The 20,210-nt window shown below is 51.1% G+C and overlaps 7 protein-coding genes across 7 annotated transcripts; 3 read left to right on the top strand and 4 right to left on the bottom strand.

The window, feature by feature from the left end:
- Nucleotides 1–236: 236 nt before the first annotated feature.
- Nucleotides 237–1,838, bottom strand: N7496_003825 (ACT domain-containing protein; the record flags this gene model as incomplete). Its single annotated transcript, XM_056696756.1, has 3 exons — nucleotides 237–1,236; nucleotides 1,315–1,724; nucleotides 1,794–1,838. 3 exons carry the CDS (start codon nucleotides 1,836–1,838, stop codon nucleotides 237–239), a joined length of 1,455 nt encoding a protein of 484 aa, XP_056558968.1.
- A 2,033-nt stretch (nucleotides 1,839–3,871) lies between these two features.
- Nucleotides 3,872–6,428, top strand: abr1 (multicopper oxidase abr1; the record flags this gene model as incomplete). The annotated part of the gene is made up of 5 exons (XM_056696755.1): nucleotides 3,872–4,219; nucleotides 4,279–6,044; nucleotides 6,097–6,186; nucleotides 6,241–6,318; nucleotides 6,371–6,428. Coding segments are annotated over 5 exons (2,340 nt in total), but the record flags the coding sequence as incomplete, so codon positions are not given.
- Nucleotides 6,429–7,306: 878 nt separating this feature from the next.
- On the top strand, nucleotides 7,307–8,814 carry ayg1 (heptaketide hydrolyase ayg1; the record flags this gene model as incomplete). Its single annotated transcript, XM_056696754.1, has 5 exons — nucleotides 7,307–7,399; nucleotides 7,495–7,569; nucleotides 7,623–8,371; nucleotides 8,451–8,583; nucleotides 8,635–8,814. The coding sequence occupies 5 exons, from the start codon at nucleotides 7,307–7,309 to the stop codon at nucleotides 8,812–8,814; spliced, it is 1,230 nt and encodes a 409-aa protein (XP_056558966.1).
- A 342-nt stretch (nucleotides 8,815–9,156) lies between these two features.
- On the bottom strand, nucleotides 9,157–11,021 carry N7496_003822 (SKIP/SNW domain-containing protein; the record flags this gene model as incomplete). Its single annotated transcript, XM_056696753.1, has 3 exons — nucleotides 9,157–9,315; nucleotides 9,380–10,807; nucleotides 10,875–11,021. 3 exons carry the CDS (start codon nucleotides 11,019–11,021, stop codon nucleotides 9,157–9,159), a joined length of 1,734 nt encoding a protein of 577 aa, XP_056558965.1.
- Nucleotides 11,022–11,452: 431 nt separating this feature from the next.
- On the bottom strand, nucleotides 11,453–13,982 carry N7496_003821 (J domain-containing protein; the record flags this gene model as incomplete). Its single annotated transcript, XM_056696752.1, has 4 exons — nucleotides 11,453–11,629; nucleotides 11,685–12,998; nucleotides 13,053–13,400; nucleotides 13,476–13,982. 4 exons carry the CDS (start codon nucleotides 13,980–13,982, stop codon nucleotides 11,453–11,455), a joined length of 2,346 nt encoding a protein of 781 aa, XP_056558964.1.
- Nucleotides 13,983–15,103: 1,121 nt separating this feature from the next.
- On the top strand, nucleotides 15,104–16,468 carry N7496_003820 (uncharacterized protein; the record flags this gene model as incomplete). The annotated part of the gene is made up of 1 exon (XM_056696751.1): nucleotides 15,104–16,468. One exon carries the CDS (start codon nucleotides 15,104–15,106, stop codon nucleotides 16,466–16,468), a length of 1,365 nt encoding a protein of 454 aa, XP_056558963.1.
- Nucleotides 16,469–17,045: 577 nt separating this feature from the next.
- Nucleotides 17,046–20,030, bottom strand: N7496_003819 (Zn(II)2Cys6 transcription factor; the record flags this gene model as incomplete). The annotated part of the gene is made up of 3 exons (XM_056696750.1): nucleotides 17,046–18,080; nucleotides 18,144–19,023; nucleotides 19,114–20,030. 3 exons carry the CDS (start codon nucleotides 20,028–20,030, stop codon nucleotides 17,046–17,048), a joined length of 2,832 nt encoding a protein of 943 aa, XP_056558962.1.
- Between the last annotated feature and the right edge of the window lie 180 nt (nucleotides 20,031–20,210).

Below are 20,210 nucleotides of genomic sequence, written 5' to 3'. Positions count from 1 at the left end.
TTCGATTCATGGAGATGGAGATTCTTTTATTTTGAAAACTTATCCAGGAATTTATCAACAGCAACGCCCTAAATCAACGCCACGGCTTAGAGACAGAAATCAGAATCATGTACTCATACAGACATGGCCCAACATAAACATCCCTTTTTTTGTCCACCTTTCCTCTCTTTTTTGTTCATTCAAATTCACGAATGCCGAATATGCAGAGGGGCTTCACAAGGGGGGAACACACAATCTCAGTCTTCGGTTTGTTCAACATCGACGGTCTCCGTCTCCAGTCCAAGTCCCACTTCGGTCGTATCAGATACCACGTCGGCCGGTGAATCTTGTACCTTTTCCGCATCGAGGGCGTCAATGGCTCTCTGTAGTTCATCCTCGCCCACGATAATAGTACCCGCTCGCGCGGTACTCAGGAAACTAATCTCCACTGCATCGGCGGACGAATCCAAGTCCGGCTTGAGGTGGTGCGTCACCGGGGCAAGCTGGTGTTGACTCGACGGTTTCTTATCATTAAGTGCCAACTGAGTACCGAATGTATCGAACAGTTTGGGAACGGAGCCGATGACACTGCTCTGTTGGCTACTGACCTGGCTGTTGGTGTCGGCATGAGCATCCCGCGATGAATGGCTCGTCGCTTCAGCGAGTCGACCCGCCACACCACAGACAATACCCGAAGCCTCCAGCGGCAGATCACGTAGATCCAACATGATAGGAACAAGATAATCTCCCTGCGCACCGAGAAGCAGACTCGACCCATCGTCGTCATCAGTCTTCCGCGAAAACCGCGGAAGCAACCTCTTCTCCAGAAGCAACGACGCAGCCGGATCCAGCGCCGCAAGAGTCAGCGACAAAAACCGCGGTTCATCAACGAGGAGCACCTTGGCCAGCGCATCCCGCAGAATCGACATCGAGCTCTCCTGCCGATGGTACGGGTGGTGTGCGGCGCACTGGACGAGACGGAGAGTGGTGTCTACTGTGGGGGAAATCTGGCGTTTGCGGAGGTTTTCGAATGTGCGGGTTTGTAGTTCTGCGACTGTTGAGGGTGGGGGTGTCACTGGGGGACCAACTGCGTCGCTGAGTTTTCGTTCTACGGGTGGACTGAGCGGGTTTGTGAATGCTGTGTTTGCGTTTTCGAATTGGAAGCCTCGGCTTTCGAGGGTGGAGATTACGCTGGATTTGCTGCGGAGGGGGACTAGGATGTAGTCGGAGAAGTAGGTTGTGATAAAGAAGATTGAACTAGTAGAGATGTTAGTAGTTGAATTTGGTGTATGGGATGTAGATATATATCGCGGAAACGATGGTAGATATACGCACATTCCTGCCATGGCCAGTGGACTGGTCAATTCGAGAACTCGCTTGCCAGCTTCCAGCCCTTGGCCGAGAACTTGCATTGCAATGTAGTCATTGTCGCTGACATCCACACGAGACCGCAGTGAAGCATCAATCTGGCTGAGTTGGTTGATAAGAGGGTCAAAGTACTTTTCAACCAGACGTCGAGGGCAGATGACCGAGACTTCCACCGGGGTGATAGAGACGTTGAGGAATGCAGGTTCCCGGTACTCCGCGCCCGCATCAGAAATCGACTCGGAGTCATCTAGTACATCCTCTTCATCTTGGTTGCTATCTTGCAAAGGAGCGATCTCGTCAAAGATGAGTCGCAAAACTGGTTTGAAGAAATATGGATACAGTTCCAGAGGGATGTGGACCAGGACCAGTTGCTCCTCCTAGGATGTATATATATATGTTGAGCTGGGTGATACAGAGTTATATGCTGCGGGTAGGAAATGACTCACCAGGAATTGCACCTGGGCATCGATCATGGTCATAGACTGATCCATTGTTTGTGGTGTGCAGACACGTCCTTACACGTCCACGTTGGTTGAGAAAAGAACTGATGAGGAATTTGGCTGGCGATTGAAGGTAATAGAGAGCGAGATTGCGTGACTGTAAGATCGACATATGCAGGTCTCTAGGGAGATCACGTATGTTTAGTGAATGTGCACTTTTAGAAACCGAGGTGTCCAAAGAGGCATAGTGGTTGACGGCGACGCAGCTCTATTACGCCATTTCCGGGATGTGGTACTGTGGTACGGCGGTGCTATGGCGGTAGGATGGCGACAGAGCTGATGGTGACGGGATGGCGTCAGTGGGAATTGGGAGTAGGGGAATAAAGAAGAGAGGAGAGGGAGAGACCGTGAAGCTATGAATATGAGTCAAGTTTAGATAGGACCGAAGATGGTGCGGGTTACTACTCCTTGGCCTTTTTTTCTTTTCTTTTTCTCATAAAATCTGGGGGTGGCAGCAGACGAAAGGAGGGAAGAAGCAAAATGAATTTTAATGAACTCGAGTCACGCTCTCCTCTACGAACCTCCTCCTTTCTTTTTTTTCTACTTCCCCTCTACTTTATCATCCCCCCCCCCCCAGTTTACCAAATCTCTTCGTGCAACCGTTTTATCTCGCCAATCTCTCTAGAATCCACTTTACACTCCCCACTTGGCTTCTTTTTCTAAGTTGCTTATCGCAGGCCCCGCGCTAGGCGCTGTTCCCGGGCCCGCACGGACTTCATGTCGTGCATTTGGTACCTGAACACTTGAACACCTGAACATCGGAGACTGTGCACTGCGGGGAACCCCTGCTGAGGATTGCATCACAGGTCTCCCTCAGTGAGGAGCATCATTTCGAGCCAAGAGCTCCCTCGTCATACCCAATGAGATGCCTCTGGGAATTTCCAGGCCTCCACCGCGTTGTCTGCCCACGATCGACCGGGCCAGTTCTGTGCTTCCCACGAGGGCAATGGCCGGTTACAGTAACCACCTCCTATCGTCCTATCATACGTGGTTTAACTGCCCGGTCAAAAGGTTGTCGGGCATCAGGCCACCCCACTTTCAGCTCTTGAGAGAACGGCTGCCCATCACTCGGAAATCTTAACGGTCCCTCGGCCAAATGGTGATCCTCCGATAAGAGCCAGTGCCCGTACATCGCCGCTCAGAGTGGACCCTTTGGCTACGTGGATCATGGATGGGTTGCTGGTCCCCTCCTAACCCACCAAATCCCGCCGATGCCACATGAATTTATGTCATCGTCGAGGACAACCTCAAGGATCATGGGTTGTTGCTACAATGTACATCCCAGTTGGCGAGACCTTCTGGGATACAGTAATATGCCTGACATAGTTCAGCCAGCCATGAACTCCACAATGATGGCAAAAGCCTGGTTTCCCCCCATTCGAATGGAACCCTGTAGAAAGTCCAATCTCCTCACCATCGGAAACTAATCATGCAGCTCATAATCAACCACATTCAACGTAATACCCTACTCAATTCTCGACAGTCCGCTTTCTGTTTACCCTTAACCGACCCCGTCGGCCCGGTATGCGCCCCTTGCGTGAAAGTCGAGATTCGAGGCCGAGTCGGGAGATTCATCGACATGCCAGCCCCCGAGAATGCTTCGGTACACAACAAACCCTTCGCATAGGCGGCACCAGAAGGACACGCTGCCTGTGAGGTTACCTTTGTTTTCATGTTCCTTGAATGACAGCAGTGCATTTGGCATAGCGGGCACCATGGCTTCTAATATTCAGGGACCACCTAACATTGCTCCCTAGCGCAGATCGTTGTCATGTTTGGTAATAAAATAGGGCCTTCCCCTGCTCAATGATGTTGGGATTCTTCGAACAATATCGCAGTGGACGACCTGCGCCGACCTTCGTTTTTTGGGTTTTGTCGACAACCTCATTCGTTTTTTGGTCATATTTAATTCTTAATTTATAATAATCTCGGCTTGTTCTAACGTTGATCCCTCGGCTGCTTCTACTCGGAGGATTTAGCTATCTATCTGGATCGGAGAAGTCGACTGTCACTCGTTCTTTAGATCAACTGCCGTCATGGCCAAGTTGAATTTTCTTCTTTTGGCTGGCTTTGCCGCCAAGCTGGCTGCTGCCAAGGATGTCTATCTCGATTGGAACGTCACTTGGGTCAATGCCTCCCCGGATGGCTATGAGCGGCCCGTCATTGGTATCAACAACCAGTGGCCCTGCCCCCAGGTGGATGTCGAGCTTGGTGACCGAGTCATTGTCGATGTCTACAATGGACTGGGAAACCAGTCGACGGGTATTCACTGGCACGGTTTCCACCAATACCATGCCGGTGTCATGGATGGCTCCAGCTCAGTGACTCAATGTCCTATCGCCCCGGGCCAGCACATGCAGTATAGTTTCGATGTTAGTAGCCCTGCTGGAAAACAAAGCCAGTGATGCGCTTGCTAACTTAGTGGGAATAGGTTAACCAAACTGGAACTTACTGGTATCACTCGCACAACATGGGCCAGTACCCGGATGGATTCCGTGGTGCATTCATTGTTCACGACCCTAATCCCCCATTCTACTACGATGACGAGTTCACCATTACTCTTAGCGATTGGTACCACCGTGAAATGGCCGATCTGCTCCACGAGTATCAATCGCAGGAGAACTTGGAAGCCTTTGCTGGCAACGAGCCCGTCCCGAACTCGGCTCTGATCAACGATTCCACCAAGACCAAGATCAAGGTGGAGCCCAACAAGACTTATCTTGTTCACATCGTCTGTGTTGGCAACTGGCCCGGTCACACCTGGGTTCTGGATGGTCACGAGATGACCGTCGTCGAAGTTGATGGCGTGTACATTGAGCCCTATGTTACGGGCAGCAAGATGCTTCGTGTTGCTCCTGGTCAGCGCACGAGTGTGCTCATTCACACGAAGCCTGATATCAGCAAGAACTTTGCTATCTGGGATACAATGGATATCAACATGATGTTCATCTACGAGAACCGCACAATTCCTGCCAACTACAACCCCAACGTCACTGCTTGGCTGGTCTATGACGAGGCAAAGCCGCTGCCTCCCCCTCCCGTTCTGCACGAGTTTGACTTTGCGGACGACGTTGAATTTGTCCCACTCGATAAGGAGCCTCTGTTACAGCCAGTCAATAAGCAGATCATCATCGACACCTTCTCCACTGAGATCAACGGCATCCGGCGCTTCACCATCAACAACAAGACCTACATCCCTCAGGAAGTTCCCACTCTGTACACGGCCAACACGATTGGCAAGGACCTAGCATCCAACCCGGAAGTCTACGGCCAAGTCAATCCATTCATTGTCAACTACGGCGACGTTGTTGAGATCGTAATCAATAACCACCACAACAACCTGCACCCATGGCACTTGCACGGCCACGAGTTCCAAGTCCTGGAGCGCACCGGCGTCGATGGTGGTTACTTCACCGGTGCCTACTCGCCCAACATCTCGCAGACCCCGGTCCGCCGAGACACAATCATGGTCCAGAACCACGGTCACGCCGTACTCCGCTACCGGGCAAACAACCCCGGTGTCTGGTTGCTGCACTGCCACGTCGAATGGCACGTTGAAGCTGGTCTCGTCGCTACCATTATCGAAGCTCCCGAGACGTTCCCTGAATCTCAGGACGCTCCTCCCCAGAGTCACTACGATGTTTGTGCTGCTTATCCTGATCCTACCAATGGTAATGCTGCTGGGAAGAAGGGTCTTGATCTCTCTGGTGCGAATACAGAGGTTGAAACTGATACTCATGGAGCGATGTATAACCACGAGCCTGCCGGTGCTGCTGCTCCGTCTGCTCCTGTGGTTCCCGTTGCCTCTGCTCCTACCTCTTCTCCTACCATTGTGCCTGCACCTGCAGCCCCTACGCCTCAGAATACTCAGTCGCCTCCTCCTGCGCAGCCACCAGCGTCTACTCCTACCCATTCCCGTCCGCCTCCTCACCAGCAGCCCGCGCCTCAGGTCCCGGCTTCTGAAGCTCCCGCGCAGCCCGCTCCGGAAACTGCTCAGCAGCCAGCTCTTCAGCAGGAAGCTCCCGCTCCTCAAGCACCCGCACCCCAAGAGCCTGCGCCTCAGCCCGCTCCTCCAGTGAAGCCCGAGTATCCTGGGTACCCTGCTTCGGAGCCTGCGGAGGCTTTCCCCGTCTACCCTGTGCCTCTAGCACCACCTCCGCATGATAAGCCAATCTACGTGCATCAGCATGATAGCAAGTAAGTCAACCCAGCGTTCGATAATCAAGACACGCACTAACAAGTTCATCAGTGGTCCTTGGCCCCAGCCTCACGCTGACGAGGGCCATGCCCAAGTCGGAGAGGATCCGGATGCTGACTATGCTCACTCTGAGGATACCAAGTAAGTTTCACCCGACAATCTCTACAGTTATCTCATTTACTAATGCTTCATCAGGGGCCTGTGGCCAAACCCATACGAGAACAATGGCTACGTTCAGGAAGGTGGCCACATCGTCAAGACTTACGACAATGGGTATGTCACCCTGATCTCTCCCGATAAAGCATGTGCTAATCCTTCATTCTAGTCCCAACGACTTTCCCAAGGGATACGGGTACTGGCAACAGTATGAGCAAGAGCAGTAGACTATCTGTATTTGCATTTTCTATTTCTATTAATTTCTCCAGAGCGTGTATATAAGATTCACGCCCGTATAACGTTTTGGGTATTTAGAGTTCTAGCCTACTTAGAGCAAGCTTTGGCGTGAATTGCACTTCAAAATAAGATTTCTTTTTTCTCCAAGATCTTTTTGTCTTCATGGTATCTAGTTCTTAAAGCTCTCATGCTTGTTTAAAAAATGGGTTCAATGCTGGAAATACAATAGTCGAAGGAGACCAGGTCCATTGCCCACTCAGACGCTCATGTGCAGCTCTTTCCAACGGTAGCTACACTGGAGGTTGTAGCAGATCCTGGCCTTATCAAACATGTAGCCCAACATATGAAAAGATACCATCAGAGCCAGCTTCTGCGTCGACAACTCCGCAGGGCACTGTTTTTCCAAATGCCCCAAAGCATCCCAGCGTGCCGCATTCCAGGATCGACGGATACCCACCCGGCATTGTCCAACCACTTCAAGCAATCCAGGAACACCTCCGGATTCGGAAAGCTACACACTCACCGAACTGGTCGCCCTCGGTCGCACTAGTTTAACGCTAACTGGCTGGCTAGTCTACTGACCCATCTGTCTCCTGATTGGATCGTGTCCAAATTGAACATCGCCAGCTTCATCCGGGAAAGGCCGTCCACCTACTGTTTTCATAAACATTCAACATCACCCTCGTAATCCCATAGACCTAATCCGGGACTGTTCTGTTCTCAGCTGTTTTTATCATCACTGTAAATTATACTTAACTAGAGGCTTATCTGGCTATTGGGATAACTGGGTTCCTTTTCCTTAACCTGAACGATACTCATACACCATACAAACGTATAGATTCATTATCTACATCAATCACTATCCAAAATGACGCCTTGGATTCTTGGAGACCGATTCAACACTGTTTACCCGCACAAGGGCTCGATCAAGGCTCTGTGGGAGACTAAGTGGAAGTTCTGTGTATGTTCATATCCCCGCTCTATCATCAACCAGGATCAACGTCTATATCCCAGCAGACAGAAGACAAAGGTACTAATCTTACTCACAACCATTAGTGCCAGAAATCAATCTACCCATTCCACGATGGCTCCATCGAAGACTTTGAGCCAATCTTCGAGAAACTAATCGCTGTAAGGCCCAATATCAATCCACATCCTCGTCTCCCAGCCCTAACACCCTCTAGGAAAACATCAACGACGCCTTCTCAGACGCCTACACAAACGCCTTCCTCCCCATCGCCGAATCCCTCGAAAAACAAGCCACCGAAGCCCTAAACTACGGCCACCCAGACCGCGCCTCAGACCTCTACCGCCGCGCCGCCGTAGTCCTCCGCATCTCCCGCTTCCCCTACGTCAGCCACACCAGCCGTCCAGAGTCATCTCTCAAACGACTCGCCTTCGACCGCCAGAAGAAGGTCTACCTCGCCGCAGCTTCCCTGTGGAAACCACCCCTCAAGGAAGAAGTCATCCCGCACAAGCACGCTGCCAGCAACGATGGATCCAGTATCCCGCTGTACATCCGGCTACCGGAGGAAGCGTCTGCGTCGAATCGCGTCCCCGTCGTCCTGATCATGACCGGTCTGGACGGGTATAGACCTGATAATAGCCAGCGGACGCACGAGATTCTTGCGCGGGGCTGGGCAACTGTTATCGTTGAGATTCCCGGTACGGCGGATTGTCCTGCGGACGCTGCGGATCCGGACTCGCCGGATCGGTTGTGGGATAGTGTGTTGGATTATATGGCGACGATGCCGGAGCTTGATATGAGCCATGTTGCCGTTTGGGGACTGAGTGCTGGTGGCTTTTATGCTATCCGTGCGGCTTGTACGCATCGGCAGCGGTTGGTGGGTTGTGTGGCGCATGGGCCTGGATCGCATCATTTCTTGGGGAAGGAGTGGTTGAGTCGGGTTAATGATCATGAGTATCCGTTTACGTGAGTATTTTTCTGAGTTCCTGGGGAGGAGGGATGAAAGGAGTGAAGTGGACTGGACTGATATTCGTGTTTGATGTAGAATCACCGACTGCTGGGCTGAGAAGTATGGGTACTCCAGTACCAAGGAGTTTGAGGAGAATGCTCAGAAGAAGTTCTCCCTTGTCGAGACTGGTGTCATGGACCAGCCTAACTGTCGACTGCTTCTGCTGAATGTAAGTTTGCTGTCTTATTCTTGTTAGGGGTTGATATTGATGTTTCGTTAGGGCGTTGACGACGGCGTCGTGCCTATTGAGGACTCGCTGATCCTCTTCAACCATGGCGGCCCCAAGGAAGGACGGTTCTTCGAGGGTATGGTCCATATGGGATACCCCCATAGTCTGCCAGTTGCATACAAGTGGCTGGAGGATGTACTGTCGCCGAACAGAACCGAGGTGAAGAATTAGATGAAGACATCAACTCAGAGGGCAGGAATGCCTTTGCACTACAACTTGTCGTTAATCCAGACTGAAATACACTTTTTCCTACACTGTTCAAGACTTACTACATGCCAGTAAATTAGCCGTCAAATATGAGTTACTATATCATTGATCGCAGATGTAAAGGTACATTCGTGACATTTTATCGAAATCAACACCTTGTTGAATCGAAGTTTTGGTGTAGAAGCAAACGGAATGGTGGATATTGATTGCACTGCCAGAACGCCCGCAATGCACAGAGAGAAACCTTAACCCGGGGACATACCCCAAAACAACATATTATACTGCACAGAGATAGACCCTTTTCGCTTAATCGTCATCAACGCGAGCCCGCTTTGAGCCTCGGTCTTCGCTTTCGGCCTCTTGGATACCATAGCGCTTCTGGCCAGAAGTCACATCGGCAATCATGCTGTCGATACCAAAGGGATCGGCAGTGTCCTTTTCGAACTGAACTGGTCCTTGTCGTTCCTGTAAGATGAAAAAACGGAATTAGCATAAGCAACACCATGGTCTCTATCAGAATATAACATACCTCAGCGTCAGCAGCACCCTTGAAGCCCTCCTTAGCTCGTCCAAGAACCTCAAAGCGATTGGTCTTCTGAAGCTTGCCCATCTCAGCCTCGCCGCCCTCCTCGTCATCGGCATCAAGCTGAGCACGGGGACGGTAAATGCTGTTAATGGCGTCCTGCGCAGCAAACAGCGGCTTATCGTAGGGGTTATCCTCATTGAAACCAGCGTTCATACCGCTGGTCTGGTTAAACAGTCGCGAATCCCACATAGACTCAGAGCTCTGAGTAGGCTTCGCGAGACCCAAAGCAACCTTCTCGGAAATATCACGGTTCTGCTCGCGAGCCATAGCCTGGATGCGGCGTTCCGTACCCATGCGAGACTGGCGTAGTTGGCGCTCATTTTCTTGTCGTCGCTCGCGACGCTGTTGCTCACGCTCCCGGGCTTCTTCATCCTCGCTTGGGCTACCGGACCTTGAGGAGTAAGGGGAGGCGCTGCGGCTGGCACTGCGAGAGCGAGAACGGGCCACAGAGTCGCGACGACTGGGACCGGCACGTGCCTCGCGAGCCTTTTGGGCGAGTTGACGGAGGTGCTCCTCCTTCTGAGCCTTCTCCTTTTCGGCCAACTTCTGTTGCATCTGAGCTCGGAGCTGCACCTCCTCACGGGCGTGACGATCGGCTGTGAACAATGCTTCGGCAAACTGGGCGAACTTGTCGTTGATAGAGACATCCTGCAACCCACGACCATCCGCAGCCAAACGCTTGTCCAAGGGGACGGTATAACCCTTGGGGTTCTTCCAGTTCGATACGGGCGGAGGAATCTTCCAAGCTTCTTGATCCTCAGCGGTAAGCTTCCGTGGCGGCGAGTGCATAACGGGGGGCGGGGGCGATGGCGGTCCACGAGGAATCTTCTTGTGCTTGAACTTGGGCGGCTCCATAGGATCTTGCTGGCGCTCGACGATCTTCATAATACGGTCGTTCTTCTTCCCATTATCTCCCATCTGGTTCGCTGGCGTATATCGGACAAAAGTCGGCTCTGCTCGTCGGCCACCCCGGACGTTCTTGGGCTTCTGAGCTTGCACAGCTCCTTCCACCAAGCTGGCAAGTGCATTCTTGGTCTTTTCCATCTGAGCCTGAACTTCCTCCTCGGATGGCCTGTCAAGGGAGATTTCTCCCATATCCACCCGCTGTCGGAGCGGGATCAAATCCTTGAACGAGGCATGGACAATGCGGTTATCGCCGTGGCCACGGCGCGCAATTGCATCATACTTGACTTTGCCCTCGGCATCAACCTGTACAGCGAGCGCGTTTGATGTAGAGGATGTCCCCTTCCGTCCCATATCAAGGGGATACTGTGCGACTAGAATCTCGGGGAACGCGCCGCCGTCACCAAAATCTTCGGGGGCGCGTGGTCGCCATCCTGCCCGGTTTCCGTAGGGGGGAGGTCCGGTTCTCTGGTGAAAGAGGGGTTCAATCAGTATCTGTGTTAAAGTAGCAAGTAAGAATAAATAGTAAGCTCACCCGTAAGACTACTTGCGTTTCATCAAGCTGGTCGGCGCCCACCACACGCGGACCACGAGGTTGCGCATGCTGTGGCAACTCCTCCTCCTCGCCGGTGTACTTGGGCTTGGGGAGAGACTTGAAAAGTCCCGACGCAATAGATGCCATGGTGAGACTTGTTCTCTTATCAGAGAGTTGCCAAGTCAAAAGTGGTGAATGAGAGGTGGCTGTCGAGATGCGCCTAGCTTTTGCGGATTTGCGCAGGTGGTCTGCTTGGAATGCTCCACGCCAAGACTTTCTATCAAACCTAGTCACGTGAGTGTATCTATGAAGTCAATCCTTAGGACAGGGAAGGAGTTGTGATTAGATGGTAATATCTTACGTGTTAGGCTCTCTTAAATTACTCTGCTTAGGGTTTTATTTGACAAAAATCGAACAGAAACTAGCTTGAAGGTAATCCTTATATTCTCACACGCCAAATATGCAACTGAACACAGGAGATCATCGTATAGCGAACGTCTATCGATAGCAAAAAATGCACTAATATTACAGGAAGAGGGAGATATGGGGCATTATATTCGGTGAGAGCTTCAAGGCTACTAAGTAGCCAGCGGATTGAACTGTTCGGATTCAGGACAGACATGGGCTCGCTGAGGCAAGATAACACCCTCTTTGTCGCCAATGTCCACAAAGTGAGACCGGTTTTGGAAAGTGTACCAGATCTTCAACCGCTTCTTCAGTAGCGGTGCTGGGTCATGGAATCCGATTATTTGATGCTAAGTAGAGATCGCGTCAGTATACGTTAAGACAACATATTAAGAGTTTACTTACTTTGACGGTCTTCGCACCGATCACCAGCTGACCCCGGTCGACGAGGTTAGCTACGGGGAAGATTACATCGGTCGTGCGAGGCTCTTCAAATCCAGGCTTGGGTTTGCGATCCGCCGGTGGCCAGTATCCATATTCAGCCCGGTCGATCACTAGACCATCCTGTTCATGCTCGCGCACCTGTCGCCTCCGAACTTGGTCTCCCATGAGCTGGATGGCCTGTTCACTTTCGGCGCGCTTCTGTGGAACCAGCTTCTTCAGTTGGTTGTGACGACGAGCAGCCGCCTCGCGACGTCGCTTTCTGTCGCGCGGTCGGACGTAGCCAAATTCGATTGCAAGATAGCTAGCCCATGTGAAGATGCTTGCCAAAATAGCAGCATCGTGGGTAGCCTCGTCCTTGGAGCAAAGTACGATGGGCAAGTTGAGACCCTGGCCCAGTCGGCTCCAGCCAATGGTCATCAAAATACCCTGATCAGCGAAGCCAATTCCAACACCCATCTTGGTGAATTCACCGACCCGGCGGGTCCCTTTGAGACTCCATACGAAGGAGAGATTCGGGCTGACTGTACTGGAAACCTCTAGACGTACAGCTCGGGCATCCTCCATCTTCGCCATTGGGGCATAGCCTTCGTCACTCCATTCTGACTTCAAAGGATCGTCAGCCGGCGTCCCTGAGAACAGGTTTCGTGAATATGTTAGACCCAGACCACCTCCCCCGGGAGAAACTTGAACAAAAGTCTGCCAAGACTCGGCGGCACGATCAGTCATCTGCTTCTTCTGGAGGTGTCGGCGCAATTCTGCCTCTTCAGTCTCTGCATCATCCTCATCCATGGAAACGACGTTTAGTGGCTGTTTTGGCAGGGAGATCAGGCCGACTTGGAGACTGCTGAGATCGCCAGCAGAGGCATACATGTCCTCCACTGTCATCCCACGGAAAAAGAAGTTGTCAAGTAGGAAATCTGGATAGTACCAGAGACCACTTGACCAAGCACAGAAGGCAAGCTTCCTTGACGCAACTTCCTTGGTGACATGCACTTCTAAGGAAGGTGGGGACTCCAACAGGGAGCGCATAAAGGTGGTTTTCGTAGTAACCTGGAAAGGCTTGATGCCAGGAATCGGCTGGAAGGCCCGGGCAACGGTTGTCCTCAAAATTGGAACAGGTAAAACATTGGCTTCTACAAGGACAGTTGAATCCCTCAAAGTTGAAAATAGCTGGTTATTCCATATACCTTTGGTGCCGATCAACTCGCTGACATTGGGTGTCAAGGTGGCGCCCAGACTTATATTATTGGCAATCAAAACTGGAGGCAAGGGAATCTAGAATGGATTAGCATGCAGGTCCAATGTTTGAAAAGGCAAGCTGAGACATACTTGCATCTCTTCCTCCGTGCCATCCTCGAATCGAGCCTTTGCCGGTTGCACGCGATGAACAATGTTGCCGGCGATTCCTGCACTGAATGTCACATGCACAGGATCTTCTACTTCCTCCTCCTCTTCTTCTTCCTCCGCCGTGCTTTCGTCTGGCTTTTCCTTCTTTTGGAGCGGCACTTCCTCTTCTTTTACCTTCTTCCCAAATGTCGGTAAGTTTAGAGGAGTCTGAAATGAGTACTTGGCAGCGTAAGACACCGGAACAACCGTATCCGGGATCTGGATAGTCACATCATCATCCTCGTCCACACGAATAGTCGAAGACGCATTGATTCCGAGGGTGATGGAGCCCTAAACATTTCATGAAGCAGATCAGCAGGCGACCCTAGCTGATTATATCGAGGCACCGCTGCCTGTAGCACCTACCCGACTGTCGACCATTTCTTGTACTGCTTTGCGTTCGCGCCTCTTCATAGTCTTTGTGAACCAGCGACGAAATTGCTGCGGCGTCATGGCCTTGACGCCCACTTGCTGCCTCTCGGCGTCCCCTCCCACGCCCATTGCACCACCATGACCCCATTCTTTAGCCACGCCTTCAGCTCCCAGTAAATCATATACCACGCGCTTCTTGGGATCAATCAGGGTATCATATGCAGTTTGGATGCGCTTGAAATGCTGCTCGGCAGATTGCTGTAAATGCGACGGTTGCTTGTCCGGGTGGAACATCAAGGTCAGGTTGCGGTATGCGGATCGAATTTCGGTGTCGGTAGGAGGAGGTTTCTGTGCAAGACCCAGTAGGGAATAGTAGTCGAGCTGGTCGGGGTACTCGGTGGCCGTGCCAAACTCGCCGTCGAGTCCATCGTCATCCTCCAGGTGAGCACCGAAGGCCCGGGCCGCGGCCGCGGCCGCAGTCGATTCAGCAGACTCGGACATGGTGGCTAGCAGGATGGTGGATCTAGCGATCTAAAAGCGACGAGAGCCCATGGCCTTGAGCCCGAACGCGACGAGCAGTGGAGGTTGTCCAAAGCAGAAAGCTGGGGTGAGTATCGGAGAAACTTTCCTTGAGCTCCGTTGGCTCCGCTCTGAAGTCAGGCCCCGCCGGAAGGGATAACTCTTGCTACTAATATGAGCCTGCGAGGGCTCAACCCATTTTAAAGCGGGACTTTCTCGAACCAAGAAAGTCATTTGTAACCTCTTAAGAGGGGTCTGTATTGATTAAGCGCTGTGATGTGTATTCATCAAGCAAATACTTTTACGGAGGGCCAAATCAGCGCCAAGTCTTCAGCACCTGCAGAAACGCGGGGCATCAACAGTCGAGTCTTCAACAAAGAATATGCTTGTGAAAGACCAGCTGTCATGTTCACGAGTCGGATCAATCCGGAATTGAAAGAGATGAACTAAAAGCTTAATAGACTCGGTTATCCCAGAAGATAATTGGACTCTTTAGAACGAGTTGGACAAGGTCCATTAATAAAGTAGCTGAAACAAAACGGTAGTAGTCCCTCGAGACAAAGAACAAAGAAAAAAGAAAAAAGAACAAAGAACAAAGACATTCAAGTCAGATCCACATTTTAATTAGGGCGAGGCCGTTTCCACCCCCGAGATTTTCCCTGAGATATCTAAATCGTGCTAGACCCGCTATGAGTACAAGACTACCACAGTAGTAGTATCTTTCGGAATGTCTTTTGAGACATCCTTCGAAATAGCCATCATAATATCTCTCGATCTAAGTAGGTAACTAACTACAGTAGTTACCATCTTCTTTCAAAATATGACTAATAAGATGTTTTTGATGTTCAGTCAAGATTGAAATTCCCCACTACATAGTAGTGTGCCAGTGAGATGGTGGTGGCTACCAGATAGAATACTATGTATTATTATGCCAGGTAGCAGCCTCGCTCTTAATAAACGCGAAGTTCCCCTTGCGAGACAATGCGGGTCTCGTAACTTTGCGGAGAAGATCAACGGAGCCGAAAGTCAGCCCTTTAGGGGGGTAAATTCACGCCCAAACGTTCCAGGCAGCCACCACAACTCTCCTTCCTCAAACCCTCACCATGGAGAATCCCAGAAGCCCTGCTGCCATGGGCAAAGTACCTCCCATATTCAGAATCAACCTTTCACTTCCTCCATCAGAACGCTATGTCGAACTGGCGCGTATCTACCGCGACAAGATGCGTGCCCTACGCGGCATGTTCGATGAATTGGTTCAAGGCATTTCGCCCAGGATCCCGCTGAAGGGGGTGCATTGGCTGGCCAAACTCTCTTTGCGCAAACTATACACAGATGAAGAAACAGAGGAGCTTCGTGGAATCAGTCGCACAACCGATATTGACATGTACCTCCTCATCAGCCTGAACACGGTACTGGACCTTCTCATGGGTTGTACCAGTGGTGGTGTGCGCAGCAAAAGCGGATTGCAGACCAAAATGCTTCATTTCCGGACCCTTGATTGGGGTATGGATCCGTTGCGTGATTTGATCGTGCAGCTGGAGTTTGTACGAGACGATGACCCGGAGAAAGTGCTTGCCACGAGCATCACGTACGTGGGTTATATCGGCGTGCTTACGGGAGTGAGGAAAGATCTGAGCATGTCACTTAATTTCCGGCCTGTACATGATGAATCTCGGAACGTGGCTTTTTACACGAATCATCTGCTCGTTCTGCTTGGAATCCGGCAATCTATCTCGTCACTACTGCGGGAGTGTCTTTTCTCGTTTCCCGACGAACCAACGCCAAAGAGAGAAGAATCTCTATCAACACTGAAGAAGATCGTTGCTCAAGTCCCCAGCATGCCGACCACGGCGGTGTACTTGATCTTCAGCGATGGAGTCACCACAGTAACCATGGAGAAAGACCACGGAACTGCCGTTGTTCGCTCCTCACCTTCATTCATCATCACCACAAACCACGACCACGAACCGGACTCAAAGACACTGAAATCTATTGCCGATGAAAAGAGGAAGAACCACGTTGGCCTATCACTCATCTCATCCGAGGCACAAGTCATGGCCGACTTCATCGAAGACAGCAACGAAAGACGCGATTGCATGCAAGCCCGATGGGATACAAAAGTGCAACAGGCTGTGCAAGCTAAAAAGGCCGCTACGAAGAAGGTCACAGAACATATCGAGAATCTTGATCAGCCACAGCGCAGTCGTTCATCACTGCGCCTGCGCAAGAAACGAGAAGAAGAAGCCGAGGAGGCTGAACGACAACGCGCCTCGATGCAGGACTCGTTGGATGGCGCGGATGTGACCGTCACTCAAAAGGAAATCATCTCCTGGCTCACAACATTCCCAGTCTCGAACGAAACCACGCACTACGCGACTATCATGGATCCGTCCAAGGGTAAAGTGGCTTGGGTACGACAATATGACCCCAGCGAATGGGAAGAAGCCTCGGAAGACGTGAGTGACTAGGGCGTGGCGTTGCCATGTAAATACAATTACGAGAGAACGGCATTGCAAATTCCAAAACTTTGTATCCAAAATCCAACCCGATCAAGTATTTTCCTCTTTCAATTCTGGTAGATAATATACAGATAACAAGCGCTCACATGGACTCGCTCAAATTGAAACAAAAAAAATAGACAAAGTAAAAATCAGGCAACAGAGAACGTAGATATTATAGTACATGGGTTAGCCAAAATTTTGAATATCCCACCGGTACAGAAGAAGAAGCAGTCGAACCGCCATCGTTGACATCGATACCATCAGATCGTAAAAAGAACAATCAAGAATCGTAAGAAAATTTGTGTAAAGATGATCCATGCCTGTATCAGCAACAGGTGTTGAGAAAATGTGGAAGGTAGAATCAAAAAATGAAAATGCACAATGGACATGACGCGGATGATGTCTATGTTCAGAAAGAAGGATGCCACCCATTTTTGTAAGAAAAGATTTTTCATGTCAAGAGATGGGAATAGAGTCATGGAGTTGAAGAGATTGATACGTCAGGGAATCATGCCAGTGCAGGTCAGTTCAGCGTCGAATCATTTCAGCGATCTTTCAGCCATGCGATATTCTTGTCCGATAACTGAGTCTCGTCGGCTCTCATAGCACGCAGGAGGATATCCCGCGGCAGAGATCCATAGAAGAGGTCTTCGTCGAGTGTACCCGGTGGCTGAGGAGGAGTTCCAGCAGGCACCTTGGTCTCAAGTGAAGGACCATCCACAGCAAAACAAATCTTGTCCTGAGTGCGAGATCGGTCATTGGCGCAGTCTATCATCGAGTCGAGTCGTTTCTTGATGAGGTTTGCCAGACTAATAGAGCTATCCCAGTGGCGACCCAACAGTTGAACCATGCCGTATGCGCCATTGATGAACGAGATACAGTCTGGCAATTCGGCGACCATTCCTCCTGCACTGAGCACATCCACCGCAGAAAGGACCACATACCCCAAGAAGGGACTGAGGAGTGTCACGTTGGGCGAGGAGGGATCAGCTGTAGAGCGAGAAGCCTGGACGTCATGCGCGTATTGGACAACGGCCAGTGCGATTCTGAGCGTTTCAACCGCGTGGTATCGGGCGCGATGGATATACTGGATCAGCACTTCGGAGCGTAAACTTTGATATCGTGCGTGTCTGTACAACTTCATCAACGTGGCGTGGTAGAACATGTGAATTGCAACAAAGGCATCCATTTTTTTGACTTGACTAGCACGATCCATATTGGCAACGGAGAAGGAGAGGTGTCCGGGTAGTCGGTTGATCCAGTCGTCTGTCCGCCGAATAATGTTCGTATGGAATTCCTCGGCAAGTTGTGCCCAGCTTTCAGACGGCGTATGAGAGAGGCGGAAAGCCTGGAAGGAGACGTCGCCCCAGATAGAAAGAATCTGGATCACAAAGGCCATGGGGCTGAGGGTAGACCGGTCGTCATCAGTGGAGACTGAAGCTTGGTTGAGGACGGTTTGGAAGTACGGTGCAGTCGCATATTGCTGGACCTCGTAGATGTCTTCTCGGCAGGGGAGTCGAATCAAAGCCGAATTCGAAGAGATAGACGTTGACGTGGCAGAGAAGAAAGATGAAACTCGCTGTGGCATCACGTTAGCTTGATCAGTTTGAAGGCTTATGCAACGACCATCCATTCCACTTACATCCAAGATGAAAGCGACCCAGAACGTCCGGCGACGACACTCGATCAGTGCCTGCGGGTGTAACCCGTATTCGCACGCCTGGTTCTGGCTCACAATCACACCTCCAGACTCGATATTGAACCTCAGTCCACAAACAGCCCGTCCGGCAGCTCCAATCGAGTCCCAAGATCCCGCCAACAAACCAGCAGCGTAGTACAACAAACTCATCATGAGGTGACTCTGAGCAAGCTGAAGAGACAGATTATGCTGGCTCCTCTGAATAGCAAACCGAGCAATGCGAGAATAACGCCTCAATGCAGTAACTCTGTCAGGTCGATCGGAGAAAATAGAACCCAGTGCCATCATTGAATAAAGCATCATTTTATCCTCAGGGGACTTCGTGTCGCAGGACTTTAGCCACAAAATGAATCGAGCATGGGGGAAAATGTGATATAATCCATCATTAACGTTTGAGAAATAGGTTTCAACGTAATGCAAAGTCATTTCCGGGTCGTGGTCAAATGGGTCGACATTCCAAGAGCCCACCAGGGGGTCTTCGGAGTTGGTATCCCTCAATTCACCCAAAATCTCCGAGTACTCGGGGAGTCGATTGGCCTCGGTATATTCGACCTGTCGAACAAGGCTCTCGTCTCCAAAAGGGCGAGGGATTCGGTAGGCTCGCTGTCGGTATGCCCGATCCGCATCTACCATGGGGTCGTGGGCACTTTCCATGCCGGAGGGTGTCAACCCCGTGCTCTCTGACATTGGTGAATGACCACTTCCCGGAAGTGATGCTCCACTATCAGAAGCACGAGCGATGTTATAGATCGAGCCAGAGACGTCTGCATTTAGATTTGTTGGCCCGGCTGAGTGTGAGCCTCTCGAGCGATTCCCACGGAGCCTTTTAGAAGAAACTGTTAGCAGAAATCCAAAAGTGATAAATGCATTGTTATAACCCAATAATCTGCCTCCCAATTGACGTATAACTTACGCGTTCTCAAACCTGCATTCCCTTCCAGACTTTTGACACTGGTCACATTTGGGGCGGTTCGGTTGGCATTTGATCTTCTTTTCGCGGCAGGTCAAACAGGCTTGTGCGAGTCGTTTCCGAGGCTTTCCTGCCTTTGTGACGCCCCAATTCGGATTGACGGGTTTTCCATCGACGATCTTCGGCTGATGGGATCCATCGGCGTAGACAAAGCAAAGCTCGCCATCGATGTATCGTTCGTCAACCACATGTGGAAGTACTGCAGGCGGATTTGGCCGGCTTATGCTTTCGGGTGAGGAAATTTCTCCTGCAGTGGCTGGATCGTGGTATGAAGCACCGTGAGGGGGTAATTGTGCATGTGACATTGTAGCTGTGGAGGGATCGCTTCGTGTTGTTGCGTGATGATGATTCATATCTCGAGGGCTGGGCATAGCCACGTGGGAGAGTGGTGGAAGGCTCGCAGATTGAGAATGTGGCAAAGACTCCGATCGACGTCTATCTTGCCCACCAATTGGCGGAGGGGGAAGTGTTGAATCATGATGGCGATAGGGGTATGATAATTCGCGGTGTGGATCAATTGGTGTGGGAGTCCCATAGGTTTGTGGATGATATGGTGGCGGTGAACTTGGGCCAGAGGCCGGCGTCAATAGCGACCTCACAGACGGAAGCTGTTCGGTTCTTTGCCGCTGAGGCTCTGCTGAAGCTGTACCCCTGGCTGGTTCTGCTTTATCGGCCGACTGACGTCGTAGAAAAGGGTCTGATCCAAATTGCAAATTTGCTGGAGTTCGCGGAGGAGGAAGCTGGTATGGGTTATCCCCGGGTTCTGATTGATTAGCTCGACACTCCGGGGGCTGCTCCGACGACGGACCACCTGCGATGGGTAACATACGACCGAATGGTCCAACGTAGTAGCCTGACATGGCCGGCGTTGGGATCGAGCGTTGAGGGGTGTGAGTTGGTTTCTCGAAGAATAGCATTTACATGACACTTCCACTGAGCATCAAATAAGTTTTTTCTCTGCTTCTGCCCAGCACACCGTAGTACCTTTCAAGGCCTTGTGTCGTCGAATAAAGAATTTTGGAAATGCTGGATAGATCGAA

Source organism: Penicillium cataractarum, assembly GCF_028827025.1.
Source record: "Penicillium cataractarum strain IBT 29864 chromosome Unknown utg000002l, whole genome shotgun sequence".
NCBI classification, from domain to species: domain Eukaryota; kingdom Fungi; phylum Ascomycota; class Eurotiomycetes; order Eurotiales; family Aspergillaceae; genus Penicillium; species Penicillium cataractarum.
Note: the sequence above shows the minus strand (reverse complement) of the source record. Positions and strands in the feature narration are given on the sequence as shown.